The 14,038-nt window shown below is 33.5% G+C and overlaps 3 protein-coding genes across 4 annotated transcripts; all 3 read left to right on the forward strand.

Annotated features, from left to right (window-relative positions):
- The first annotated feature begins 1,267 nt into the window (after positions 1 to 1,267).
- LOC125204157 (acyl-acyl carrier protein thioesterase ATL3, chloroplastic-like) lies at positions 1,268 to 4,593 on the forward strand. Its single transcript, XM_048102728.1, has 5 exons — positions 1,268 to 1,468; positions 1,574 to 1,674; positions 2,423 to 2,514; positions 3,693 to 3,788; positions 4,399 to 4,593. Exons 1-5 carry the CDS (start codon positions 1,281 to 1,283, stop codon positions 4,516 to 4,518), a joined length of 597 nt encoding a protein of 198 aa, XP_047958685.1. The 5' UTR covers positions 1,268 to 1,280; the 3' UTR covers positions 4,519 to 4,593.
- Positions 4,594 to 5,752: 1,159 nt separating this feature from the next.
- On the forward strand, positions 5,753 to 8,708 carry LOC125189030 (cytochrome P450 CYP72A219-like; the record flags this gene model as incomplete). The annotated part of the gene is made up of 5 exons (XM_048086199.1): positions 5,753 to 6,074; positions 6,428 to 6,645; positions 6,706 to 6,965; positions 7,323 to 7,689; positions 8,162 to 8,708. Coding segments are annotated over 5 exons (1,584 nt in total), but the record flags the coding sequence as incomplete, so codon positions are not given.
- Positions 8,709 to 9,898: 1,190 nt separating this feature from the next.
- On the forward strand, positions 9,899 to 13,967 carry LOC125202059 (cytochrome P450 72A14-like). Of its 2 annotated transcripts, none has more exons than XM_048100378.1 (5): positions 9,899 to 10,266; positions 10,744 to 10,961; positions 11,621 to 11,880; positions 12,381 to 12,744; positions 13,377 to 13,967. In XM_048100378.1, the coding sequence occupies exons 1-5, from the start codon at positions 9,996 to 9,998 to the stop codon at positions 13,791 to 13,793; spliced, it is 1,530 nt and encodes a 509-aa protein (XP_047956335.1). In that variant the 5' UTR covers positions 9,899 to 9,995; the 3' UTR covers positions 13,794 to 13,967. The 2 variants fall into 2 exon arrangements, with proteins under 2 accessions (XP_047956335.1, XP_047956336.1); XM_048100379.1 differs by lacking the exon at positions 9,899 to 10,266 and adding an exon at positions 10,618 to 10,658.
- Positions 13,968 to 14,038: the final 71 nt, after the last annotated feature.

Raw genomic sequence — 14,038 nt, forward strand, 5'->3', positions numbered from 1 at the left:
AAACCAAATGCTGAAATAAATACTTCATCTATCTCGTAGAAATAGATCATTTAAGGTGAGATCGACACGAGTTTTAATGTATAATTGATAAAGTAAAAGAGAATGAGAAAAAGTAGTTGAAATTGTATAGTGGGATTGTAGGGCCACAAATGATAAAGGAAAAAGAATAAGAAAAATGTTATCATAAATAGAAGTGGACTATTTCTATGGGTACAGACAAAAATGAAATATGGCCTATTTCTATGGAACGGAGGGAGTATAAATTCTACCGAGATACATCCAATCCTAATTGTAATTAAAAAGTAAAAATAAAATGAAATTGAATAAAAGAATAAAACTTAATATCATGGCTAGATCTCAAGTATCCTTGGGAACTAAATTTCCTAATATCTCATCATTTAATTTCATCATAGGTGCATTTGCTTCTACTTATATCTATTATTGGAGCTAACAGCATTAAAAATTCATCATTAATTACATCCAAAATGTTGAATAATTTCTTTACCACATTCATACATGCTTTCCGCTTTGTAGTACAACCCCTACCAAACCCTAATTCCTAAGCAAATTAATTAAATTAAAGAGCTATATTCTTGATGGTCAAATATATCATGCTTGCATTAAATATTTAGGAATTAATTAAATTTATACTTATTACTATAAATTAATTTTATTCTATTGTTATTTTCTTGGTCGATGAGGTCTAGTCCAAATGATAAAATATTTCCTTAGCTTCTGTATCGATTTGTCCTACTTTTATTGTTAATGCTACTATTTGTAACTTATAAATATCCAATATAAAATTCATGGTATGAAAATTTCAGTGTTTTTTGCGATTAAATTTGAAAATTTTAGTACCTTGTTCGGTTTTATTTTTTATTTTAATTTTAATCTGTTTTTTGTTTTCAATTTAAATCCTATTGCTTTAGTTTAGTTGTATAACCATTAATTATAATTCACTAATATCCAGTTAGGCATTAGTAATTTAAGATTTTGAATTTTTAGGTGATAGTTTATTATATTAGGGTTGGTTATACCATAAGTACGGTATGGTATATAGGTTAATTATAACTTATAAGCTTCAGTTTTTAGTAGTACTCCTTATTCATTGGAATTGACTACATTTTAATCATTTTTTATAATGTGTAGATTCAACTTAAAATACATTTCACTATATTTTGTGCAACTTAATTAATTAAGGAAATTAGGTGTGTGTGTATATATATACATGTTCAAGTTGTGCCTTACCATTGTGGTGCAATTTTTATCTAACTGAAAAAATGTTAAATAATTCTTTAACTCACATTCCCTCACAATCGGCGTTTAGCTTCCCCGTCGTTCCGAGACGGCATGCCGAGCAGCTGCCACCTCTCGTTAGGAGCTGCAATCGGCTTTCGCAGTGGCGGCCGCTGATGGCGAAGAGCACTGCAGTTGCTGTGAGTAATACATTAACCGGAGGTGGCAAAGGGTACTTGATTTTATTTTTAATACTATTGGATTGATTTTTTTTAATTGTTTATTTTTAATTTAAGTGTCATGAATTATAGAATTTGTCACAAAATTTTGTTGACAGGATGAGTTGGTTTTTCGAACTAGAACAAGAAGTCCGAGAGTATGAATTGGATCAATTTGGAGTAGTGAATAATGCTATATATTCCAATCTTTGTGAATATGGTAAGATTGCAACAAATATTATTGGTCTTTATCTATTGGGTAGAAATTGGATCCATGAATTTAAATTACGTGATGAAATATTATTTTATTATTTTTTTAAAAAAATAAGTTGTATTAATATTTTAATTTATTTTAAATTTTTAAAAAATTATCTAAAAATAATTAAGTCTCATGGGTCACTCCTCCTATCACCTATTGGTTTTCGGATAGAACCCCGTGAATTTCTATCATGGTACCAGAGGTCCAGAGTGGGTCGCCAGCTGTGGCCAAATTAACTGACCCGTAGTATATCAGTGGTCCAACTTATCAGAAAAAAATCCAATCACTACAAGATTCACCTTGACAGATTTAAGGGAGAGTATATTGGCAGGTGAAACTAAAAAATAACATACAACTTCAACATCAACATCAGTGTCTAGTGAAACCACTATATAGATCTTAGAGACCACTCCTTCTATCACTAATTGATTTTAGGATGTAATTCCATGAATTTCAACCAATAATTATTAAAGGCTGACGATAAAAATGATAAATTTCAAATTTTCAAACATAACTAATAGTAAAACATTAAAGATCATGATAGATTCGATCCATAACCCTTTCCCATATATGTAATATTATTTTCTCTATATATAATCATGTTTTTTATTCATAAAACAATATTTTTATAGGTATATCATACTAATATTTGGTGTTTGATCAAATGGATGAGATTCTAATATTTCATTAAGATATTGTGATTGAACAGCTACATACAAACTCCTTCATGAGATCGGTTTTGATGCTGATATAAAGTTAGCAGTGTCCGATGCCACAATCAAATATATCTCACCTTTGAAGGTATGGATTTATTTTAACATTTTTTATAGTATATGCTAATCTTTTTTATTTTCATTAAGAATTTTTAATATTAATGATTGGTATATAAAAATGAACTATTTTTAACACCAATGCATTATAAAAAATACCCAAACTTCGAAAAAACATTACTTCAAACTTATCCTATACCAATAAGGATCATGATATGATTGAAAATCAACAACAATTTTAAAAATATATATGTGGCTATTTACCGTTGTAATAATATTTGAATATACTATTTCACACGAACTTTTATCTCTGGTTTATTCATAGAGTGAACAATGTAACCCCAGGTACCAAACATGTTATTTTTTTTATTATGGAGGATATTTTTAGAATTTCAATTAAATAGAACCAAATATGTGCTTTTTTTTCATTTTCTTCTTTCTTTTTAGTATTTTATCTTCCTTTCTTCTTTCTTTTTTTTTTTCCCTTAGTTTATGTTTCCTCTTTTTTCTTTTCTCTTCTTTTTCTTCTTTTTATAGTGTTTTATACATTCATCTAATTGCATTCATAATATAAATCAATAAAAAAAGACCTAATTAAATTAATTATTTAAAATAATTAAATCAATTGAATATTTTTAATTAAATTATTTATACTCATTTTAGGGTTGAAGCACCTAACTAAAAATGCTCAACTCTTTATCATTATGAATACAATTCACAATTTTAAATTTTGATTAAGACTCTATTGATTAGTTAATAATTTAATATAAAATAATAATTATTTATTAATTACTACTAGTTATTACTATTATAAAAATAATATTATTATAATATTAAACATAATTATAATTATAATTATAATTTTGATTAAAAATATTTAAATGATATTAAAAAATAAATTAATTATTAATTTATAACATCAAAATAATATTATTAATATTGATTAATAATAATAGTATAAAGAGTGGGGAGAATGAGAAAAGGTATTATAATATCACCTTTGGTATTAGTTTTGTCAATGCCCAAAATACCCTTTGTGACACAAATGGAAAAATGAATTTGTTTAGAGGCTATTTTTGGAATGAAAATTGCATCAGGTACCAAAAATGTGATTAATAGGTACCAAAAACAATATAAAATAAAGATCATGTACTGTTTACGTAGTTCACTCTTATTTATATATGTATTTTGTTTTGTTTTTATGCACAGAGGAAAGATAGATATATGCTAAAAGTGAGGCTATATGATTATTCAACTACTCGATTCTTTTTTGAGGAGCAAGTCTTAAGGCTACCAGATCATAAGGTTGGTGATTTTTTTCTCTCATTTTAATGCTATGAAATTAATTACTTTTAACAGTTTAACTACTTTTTTTCCCTAGTATATATGTGCCCGCATATGGTCATAATATATTCTCTTTGTCACTTAAAATAAAATTTGACGAGTTCAATGCGAATTTTAAAAAAATTAGTGTAGTGTGAGTGAAGAAAGTGTCCTGCATTAGTCGCAACTTTTTAAAAATTAAAACCCTACTAGCAAGCGAAACAATGAATCTATCGCTTCATGATCGAACCAATAGGTCTAGTCCGGTTTTAAAACATTGGTTAGTAGTAATTATTAAAAAATATATGACAAGTATAATATGAAAATAATAAATAAATTGATGTATATCGTGGAGTTGTGACTATGTTGTTGACTTTTAGTCAATTACAACTTTTGAAACTAAAATATTAAATCTTGACTTTTCAATTTTTTTACGATTGTCCCACAATGGTCTTGTTTTAGTTGGTAAAAAAATAAAATGACGTTGTTTTGTGATCACGTAATATTTGATTTTGTTACATTAGTTTCGATTTTGACATCATATTATAATACTGTAAAGGCTTTTTCTCATGATATTGTTCGTTGGGTGCAGCCGATTGTATGGGGTACGGCCACACTGATTCTACTAGACAAGAGGCTTCGTCCGACACAAATCACACCTTCGATGATTTCCCAATTCAATAAATTCCTACTAACACACACAAACAAATGATGCTCGAATTTTTAATAAACTTGGATTGTTGTATTTGTATTGTTCTTGTTATATGGGATATTGTATTTTTGTGTCGTTCTTTGTTGTTTTTTTTGCTAGGGAAACTTACGTGCATCTGCACGTACAACAATAATTTAATAAAACTGTTTTTATTTTTAATTCATTCTACCATTTGTTTCAATTTATTTTTGTAGGGGGTAATATCTACTTATAATGTTCTTTGTTTTAATTAGTTGGTGAATATAATTTTATATAGAGTACTGATAACTACAAAAGAAAAAAGTACTAGAGAATAACCAAAGTAATAAACTTTAATGATTTACAAACGTAATTTCGATGTACATAATTGAATCAACTTAATTTTGGGAGGTTTTGGAGATTTTGCTCAAACAAAAAGAGTACTAAAATAAAAGGAAAAAATAATGTTTTACCGGAAACTCTCTTACGAAGCAATTACCGACCACTATTCGTGCTTTAAAATTGTTCACTATATCCCAATTTACTAAACACTTTCACCTTTTAATTTACAGAGTATTTCAATTTTGGAAAACACTGATCTTTTATACTGACAACAATCTTTACAGTACCAGAATCAAACTAAATCTACCATTTCTCGATTTATGCGCAAGAACTATGCTAATCTTTTCTCTGTGTCATTCCAATTTTATTGGATGTCCTCAAAGGTACAAAATTAAATTAAATGTACAAAACAAAACAAAACAAAACAATGTATACTATTCCCTCTGTTCTATAGTAATAGAGTCATTTTGCCATTTTGGTACGTTCCAAAGTAATAGAGTCATTTCTTTTTTTTAGTAAAAGTCAACACATTTGTCCACACCTATTTTACTCTCTCTTACTTTTTTCTCTTTTCATCTCTCTACTTTTTTTCCATTTACACTTTATTCTCCATTTACTTAACTCACATAACACAATTTTTTTTAATACTCCTCACCATGTATCATAATATTTGTCTATATATGTGTGTCCTAACTATTACTATTATTCCTTAGTTTTCTCTCCATAGTAGTGGAAATTTTGAAAATGGGAAACCCAACAAGAGACAAACAAGATTATTAATCCCAGACACGAAACAACGCTCCGTTTTCTTCGCAGATGTTGAAATTTTTGTCGACCTGTCTCTCCTCTCCATGTTTTGTCCAAATCCCCAACTTGCACATGCACAATATATGCATATCTCCACATCACAAATAAAAAATTATTCCAATATTAATATCTCTACATCTTCTTTATATATTACTCTCTCTCAAATTTACATCAAAAAATGAACTTGCCCTCAATCTTGTGCTCAATCCTGCTTGCTGCAGTGATAGCATGGGGAGTGAAATTACTGAATTGGGTCTGGCTGAGGCCGAGGAGGCTGCAGAAGCTGCTGAGGCACCAGGGGCTTAAAGGTAATTCCTACCGGCTTCTTCTCGGAGACATGAAGGATCTCATCTCAGTGATAAAACAAGAGCAGTTCAAACCCATCCAGCTCTCCGACGATCTTGCGCCGCATATGTTTCCTTATTTTCACCAAATCATCAGCAAATATGGTAAGATTTCTTCATAAAGAGAGAAAGAGAGAGATTCTACTTTGATTCTTCTTGGCTTTGATAGTTCAAATCAGAATCCTTAATAAGATGTATGCATCACATGAGTTAATTCGAATCTCGAGGTGGAAATTTTCGTAATTTCACTGCAAATGTAAATACAGTAAGGTGGTGTTCGATTTCCTAGATAAAATAGATTGACTATGACTAACTATCACATACTATCCATGAGATTCAATCTCGAACTAAATATAGTACAAATTTAATCATGGAATATAATCTTGCAAACCGAACACCCTCTGACTTTATGGATTCAGTGCAGTGTTTTCGCGATAACGAACTTTATTATGCAACAGGAGAGAATTGTTTCATATGGTTTGGACCGTCGCCGAGGTTGATCATCACTGATCCGAAGATTGTGAGAGAGATTCTTGCGAGGCCGGATATATTCCGGAAGCCGCTGCCCGATCCGATCGGGCAAACGGTGGCCGGAGGGCTGCTGTATCTCGAGGGCCAGAAATGGGCAAAACATAGGAAAATCATCAATCCAGCTTTTCACATGGACAAATTAAAGGTAAACATAATTTTTTTTTTTATATATATTTTGTAAAATTCATTGTTGACATTGGTGCAGAGTATGGTGCCGGTGATTGGTTTGAGTTGTTTGGACATGATGGGGAAATGGGAGGCTTTGGTGGGTAGTGATGGCAGCGGAGGCGATTCGGTGGTGGAGATCGACGTGTGGCCCTTTATTGAGGATTTCTCGGGCGATGTGATCTCGAGGGTGGCGTTCGGGAGTTCCCATGAGAAAGGGAGGAGGATATTTGAGCTCCAAAAGGAGCTGGTGAAGCTCGTTTTGGAGGTCATTCAGTTCATGTTCATCCCCGGTTGGAGGTAAACTTTAGCGTCAAAGTGTTTGGATAATTGAGCTTCGGAAATTAAATTTGTCCCCAAAAAAAAGTCCTTGTAGAAAATGACAAAAATTTTAATACGCAATAGTTGTATTTTAGTACTATTTTAATACGCAATGACAAAAGTATTTAGTTATATTTGCTTGTTGGTATATTTTGTAATTACGATGATGTATATAGGTAAATGCATTGTGAAAATATTTCATAATAAAAGCTAGCTAATTTTATTGGACCACCAAAATGAAAAATATAAGACATTTTTTAGGGACGAAGAAAATTCTTTTAAAATTTTATTTTACATAAACAATTTTCAAGATCTCGTAAGCTTCTGAACGTCTAGGTTTGTCCCGACCAAGGCCAACAGAAGAACCAAAGCAATGTCGGAGGAAATCCGATCACTGCTGAAGGGCATCATCGAGCAAAGAGAGAAAGCAATGGGGAGTGAAAAGAAAGTTGGCAGCGAAGGAGATCTCTTAGGTACATTGATGGAATCGAATAGAGAAGCTCACGGCATGAGCATCGAAGATGTGATCGAAGAATGCAAGCTCTTCTACTTTGCAGGCTCGGAGACAACCTCGCTAGTAGTGGTGTGGACATTGGTGATGCTCAGTAAGCATCAGGAATGGCAAGCTAGAGCGAGAGAGGAGGTTCTTCAAGTGTTCGGAGAGAGACATCCATCCTACGACGGCCTCAATCGCCTTAAAATCGTAAGATCGCATCCCCCTCCCTGACCAGGCCCAATCTCTTATAGGTAATTAAAAAAAACCAACATTTCAATTTTGACTTTAAAATGTCCCAGCCAAAAAATTCCGGTCCAAATTGCCTCTTGGAGTAATTTCAACATCTTCATCAATATCCAGGGGCAATTTGGTCCTCAACTTTTTGACTAAGACATTTTAAAATAGAAATTGAAATGTTGAGTTTTTCTGGAAATGACTCGAATTCCTAACCTAATAGTTGAGAGAGAAGCGCCTTATCATTAAGTTGCAGTTCATTGTCGATTTATATTTTTTTGTTTCATCCCATTAATAATGACTCATTCCAAAATAAATGAACTTTCTCTAAGCACAAAATATGTTTTTCTTAATTTACGTGCCTAAAAATAACGAGCTACTTATAATAGGACCGATGGAATATTACTACGGAGTAATAATTAGCTTTTATATCTTTGTTTTGCAGGTGACGATGATTTTGAACGAGGTGTTGAGGATGTACCCCTCGGTGCCACTGCTAGCTCGGGCGCCGACGGAGACGGTGAAATTGGGGGACATGACGGTGCCGGTTGGCGTGGATTTAATGCTGCTAATAGGGGCGATGCATCATGATCCGAAGATATGGGGCGATGATGTGAGCGAGTTCAAACCCGAGAGATTCGAGAGTGGAATGAGAGGGCAATCGGGGTTCATGCCCTTCAGTGGCGGGCCTCGTGTGTGCATAGGCCAGAACTTGGGCATGATCGAGGCCAAGATAGCCGTGGCGATGATGCTGCAGAGATTCTCGTTCGAGCTATCACCCTCGTATTTGCATACGCCGTTCTTGATCATCACCCTTCAGCCCCAGCATGGTGTGCCTCTGCTTCTGCGTAAGTTGAAGTAGCGGCGAACGCAGAAAAAAAAATTAAATATCCTTATTGCATAAAAATTTACAAAAAAATAATTGATAGTTTGATTCACATGTGTTTACTTTAAATGATAGTAAATGGATAAACATAAATATTTTTATTTTACGTTCACTATAATTCATTTTGATGGATAATAATTTTAAATTCGTTTAACAATTTTATTCTTCATTTATGTAATCATATGGAGTAGTTTATTAATAACGTTTTTATCAATATTTTGTGAAGAAAGAGATTTGCATTATTTTTATTTTTGATAGGCAAATAGACAAAAATTTGAAACTTTATTATGGTGAGTTTAAAGTCTCGAACATCATGCACTCTATTAGTAAGCTAACTCACTCACATATATTTGCATTATTAGTTCTATGGATGTATGGTTTAAAGACGGTCAATGTTCTAGACAAATAATGTCCACACCACTTCAACCAATCAATTATGATTTGTCAAAAATTGACAACTATGTGAAAATTAAGATAATTAAAACTTTTGTTAATAGACAATGTGACTTATATTAGAGATAAATTTATCAATTATCATAGATAGATGTGGACTGATTTTGGTAAACATAAAAAATTGAATAAAGATGTCTACTTTTCATGGACAAGAGAGTAATTATTTTTTACATATCAAAATATAACCATATTAGTCTTTAAATTATGATATAGTACCTTTAATTTCTCTTCATGTCGTGCTCTTTTCTTTTACTATATGCAATGTCAAACTCTTTTTCTTTTCTTTTTTTTGTTTTTGTTTTTTATGGGTTTGTGGTTGTATGATCATTATCAACTATCAAGGTTATATGCGGGTCTGGCTTGTATTAAAATATTATGATAAGGTTATATTATAATTAGGTTAAAAGGTCAATATTGGAAAATCCCATTGCTAGCTTCATATAATACTGTTATCATTTTATTAATTAAAAATGTAATATACTTACGAAAAATCACCATCTTCAAGAAAAAAAAAGTTAATATACTTACAAAATGTCACCATCTTCAAGGGTAAAAAATAAATTAATATACTTACAAAATGTCACCATCTTCAAGAGTAAAAAATAAATTAATATACTTACAAAAAATCACCATTGGAACAACCCATTTTTTTATTTGGTTATCCACCTCATTAGTTTGAATCTTATATTTGACATTATTGGTAATTCCATATTTAACATTATAATTTCATTGAACTTTCGATTTGATTGATCGATGATGATAAGATATCAATCAATAGAGAAAAATAATACTCCATTTTTCCTATGGAACAATATTATATTTTGAATCTCATCTCTCCCTCTAAATATATGTATATTTGTACAAAATTTATTTCAATATCATCTCATCCACCAAAATATCCTTCTTTGGAATATTTCAAGTGAAAAGTTAAAATCAAAAAATGAACTTGAGCCAAGTTTTGTATTCAATCTTGCTTGTTGCAGTGGTAGCATTGGGAGTGAAATTACTGAATTGGGCATGGCTGAGGCCGAGAAAGCTGCAGAAGCTGCTGAGGCAGCAGGGGCTCAATGGTAATTCCTACCGGCCTCTTATCGGAGACCTGAAAGACCTCATCTCCGTCGCCAAACAAGAACAGTTCAAACCAATCCAATTCTCTGACGATCTTCCTCCTCACAGTTTTCATTATTTTCACCAAATCATTAGCAAGTACGGTAAGTTTTTTTAATTAATGCGAAGAAAAGTGGACTGAAAACGTTAGTGAACTGTATGAATGCATCATGTTAAATTCTCCAAATCATTGTCCCACATCGGTTTGGTGATGATCCTAGCTTCTCTATATAAGTGTGGATAACCCTCCCCCTTTTGAGGGTGAGTGGCTTTTAAGGGCTGTGTCGATGTGGTTTATCTCATCTTTCGCCTAATACATGTCATTCGGGCCCAAAGTCGCAAGTGATGATGGTTTATCTCTTTCTCTTGCCTGCACATTCGTGGTCACGTACGAGTCCGATGAGGGCATGTTAAATTAAAATCATTGGTCTCACATCCACATTATAATGATCCTATGGCCCATTTTCTAATATCACATGAGTTCGGTTTCTCGTAGGTAACGGAAAATCTTAATATTTTATACCACAGTTTAAGTTTAATTTTACGGCGAATACAATAACTTTATAAATTCAATGCATCAGGTGAAAATTGTTTCATATGGTTTGGACCATCACCGAAGTTGATGATCACAGATCCACAGCTCATGAGAGAGATTCTTGCGAGACCGGATGTTTTCTGGAAGCCGCAGCCGGATCCTATCGGGCATACGGTGGCCGGAGGGCTTCTGTTTCTCGAGGGCGAGAAATGGGCAAAACACAGGAAAATCATCAATCCAGCTTTTAACACGGACAAGTTGAAGGTATATATTCATTTTGTGAGACTTCAAAATGCACACTCCAACTCCACATTAGTATGTTGTCCGTTTTAAAAATGTTTCATACTAATGGAGTTGGGAGTGGCTCCACCCAAACCAAGACCACATATGTCACAAGTCACCACGTGTCTTGACCGTACCCCGAGCTACACAGGCCTGACCCAAACCGGACTCTAATACTATGCTTACCCAAACTCAACAATAGAATAATATTGTCTGCTTTGAGATAAACTGTCACGGTTTTGTTTTGGGGACATTTCAAAAAAAGCCCTATACTAAAGGAGCGGAGATAACCCATATATCCCTATGGTCTGCATTAATTATTTACTTGTGGGAGTTTTAAAAAATTGTTTCTTTGTTAAAAAAAGGTGGAAGGAAAAAGTTAGTTGAATGCAACTCATACTTTTATATATTAGTAATAATTATGAGTAAAATTAGTTAGTGGAATATGAGGTTCACTTACTAAATATAATAGTAATTGGAATAATTAATTAATAAGGATCGGATGAAAATGACAAATTGATACAACTAATAGGGACATAGGGAGTATATTATTTGCAACTTTACTTATTATAAGTAAAATATAATAAGTAAAATATCAGTGTTTCTATGATTTTTGGAATTCATTGCTTCCATTGGTGCAGAGTATGGTTTCGGTCATTGGTTTGAGTTGTTCGGATACGATTGCAAAATGGGAAGCTTTGGTGGATAGCAAGGGAGGCGGAAGCAATTCGGCGGTGGAGATCGATGTGTGGCCTTTTATTGCGGATTTATCGGGCGACGTGATTTCGAGGGTGGCATTCGGGAGCTCCCATGAGCAAGGTAGGAGAATATTTGAACTCCATAAGGAGGTTGTGAAGCTCACTTTGGAGCTCATGCAATTCATGTCCATCCCCGGGTGGAGGTAAACTATTTAGTATCTACTGTTTTCAAAAAATAGTCTTATTTTTTTTATTTTGGTTTTCCATCAAAATTAGTCTCGTTTCTATTTAAGAAAACTTTTTCATCGTTTTCTTTTTATCACTCCAACTTTACTCATTTTTCTCTTTTTTCTTTTTCATATACTTCACCAATTATGATAAGATTACTTTTCGTAGATGAAGGGAGTAGAACTTTTTTGTGGCTTTTTAAAAATATTACCCCTCATGTTTTTTAAAAATAGAAACTCTTAAAACAACATGAGTTTTAATGCACAATCGATAAGTAAAAAAGGAAAAAACTATTTAAGTATTGTTAGTAGGAAATGGTCACACTTAATTATAGAGAAAAAGGTTTTCGAAAATAGAAAATTTCTGGCCAAAATGTAAAGGACGGATCGTACGAGATATTTTTAGATTTTAAACGTAATTTAGAATTTTATTATGACAAACATTTTCAAGAATTTATAAGTTGCTTAACGCCTAGGTTTATCCCGACGAAAGCCAACAGAAGAACCAAAGCAATATCAGAGGAAATCCGGTCAATATTGACGGGCATCATCAACCAGAGAGAGAAAGCAATGGAGAGGAATGAAGCAGTTGAAGGAGACCTCTTAGGCACATTGTTGGAATCGAGTAACGGAGAGGCCCACAGCATGACCGTCGAAGAAGTGATCGAAGAATGCAAGCTATTCTACTTCGCAGGCTCGGATACAATCTCAGTCTTAGTGATTTGGACAATGGTGATGCTCAGCAAGCATCAGGAATGGCAAGCTAAAGCGAGAGAGGAGGTTCTTCAAGTGTTCAGAAACGGGCATCCTTGTTACGACGGCCTAAATCGCCTTAAAATTGTAAGATCGCGTCCCTCTCACCTCACCCACCAGCCCTAGTCTTGGCGACAGGCGAAATCTCACCTAGGATCCAAGACTGAAAGGGCATGGCTCTAAAAAAAAGTACTACCTCCGTCCCACTCAAGATGTTCACAATCTTGGGTGGCACAGAGTTTTAGGAAAAATTATTTAGTGTACTCCATATATATTAGAGAGAGGAAAGGTAATTGAGTGTTTTAATGAGGAGAGAAGAGAGATGAATTTGTTTCCAAATATGGAAAATGAGCATCTTAAGTGGGACAAACTAAAAAGGAAATGTGGACATCTTGAATGGGACGGGGGGAGTACTCCACTCTATTATAAATAAAGGTAAATACACCATCCGTTCCCTAAAAATAGGAACTAGGGAATAGGAACTTTTGAAACGACACGAGTTTTAATGCAAAATTCGTAAAGTAAGAGAGAGAGAAACAGAAAGAAAACTGTGTTAGTGGAAAATGAGTTTCACCTTAATAGGAAGAAAAGAATTTTCAAAATTAGATTGTACATAATCTTGAGGGACGAACTATAAAGGAAAGAGTACATACTCTTATATATGGAACGGAGGGAGTAACTAGTTTTATTTCTTTTTGTCTTTGTTTCTTATTTTGCAGGTGACAATGATTCTGAACGAGGTGTTGAGGATGTTCCCATCGGCGCCCTTGCTAACTCGGGCACCTACGAAGACTGTGAAGTTGGGGGACATGACTGTGCCGATCGGCGTGGAATTAATGCTGCTAATAGGGGAAATGCATCATGATCCGATTATATGGGGCAATGATGTGAGCGAGTTCAAACCGGAGAGATTAGAGAGTGGAGTGAGAGGGAAATCGGGGTTCATGCCTTTCAGTTTCGGGCCTCGTGTATGCATAGGGCAGAACTTGGCCATGATCGAGGCCAAGATCATGGTGGCAATGATGCTGCAAAGATTCTCATTTGAGTTGTCGCCCTCGTATCTGCATGCGCCGTTCTTGATCCTCACCCTTCAGCCCCAGCACGGCGTGCCACTGCTTCTGCGTAAGTTCGAGTAGAGGGCGGACGCAGGAAAAAAAAATATTGGTGGAAGTTGCATTTCTTAAATATGGAGTTTTAAGTTTTTTAGAAGACTGCTATCATTTGATTCGATTTTATTATAGGGGATTATGCATAAAAATGTACACACAAAATTGATATGTAACAATTTTATAAAATAAAAAATACTAGTAATAAAGTTTGTTTTGCTTGTGAGCCCGACCTGCATCTCCAAGATTATATTAGGATCTGAACCTTGTTTTAA

The sequence above is a fragment of the Salvia hispanica genome, chromosome 1, assembly GCF_023119035.1.
Source record: "Salvia hispanica cultivar TCC Black 2014 chromosome 1, UniMelb_Shisp_WGS_1.0, whole genome shotgun sequence".
Classification (NCBI taxonomy): domain Eukaryota; kingdom Viridiplantae; phylum Streptophyta; class Magnoliopsida; order Lamiales; family Lamiaceae; genus Salvia; species Salvia hispanica.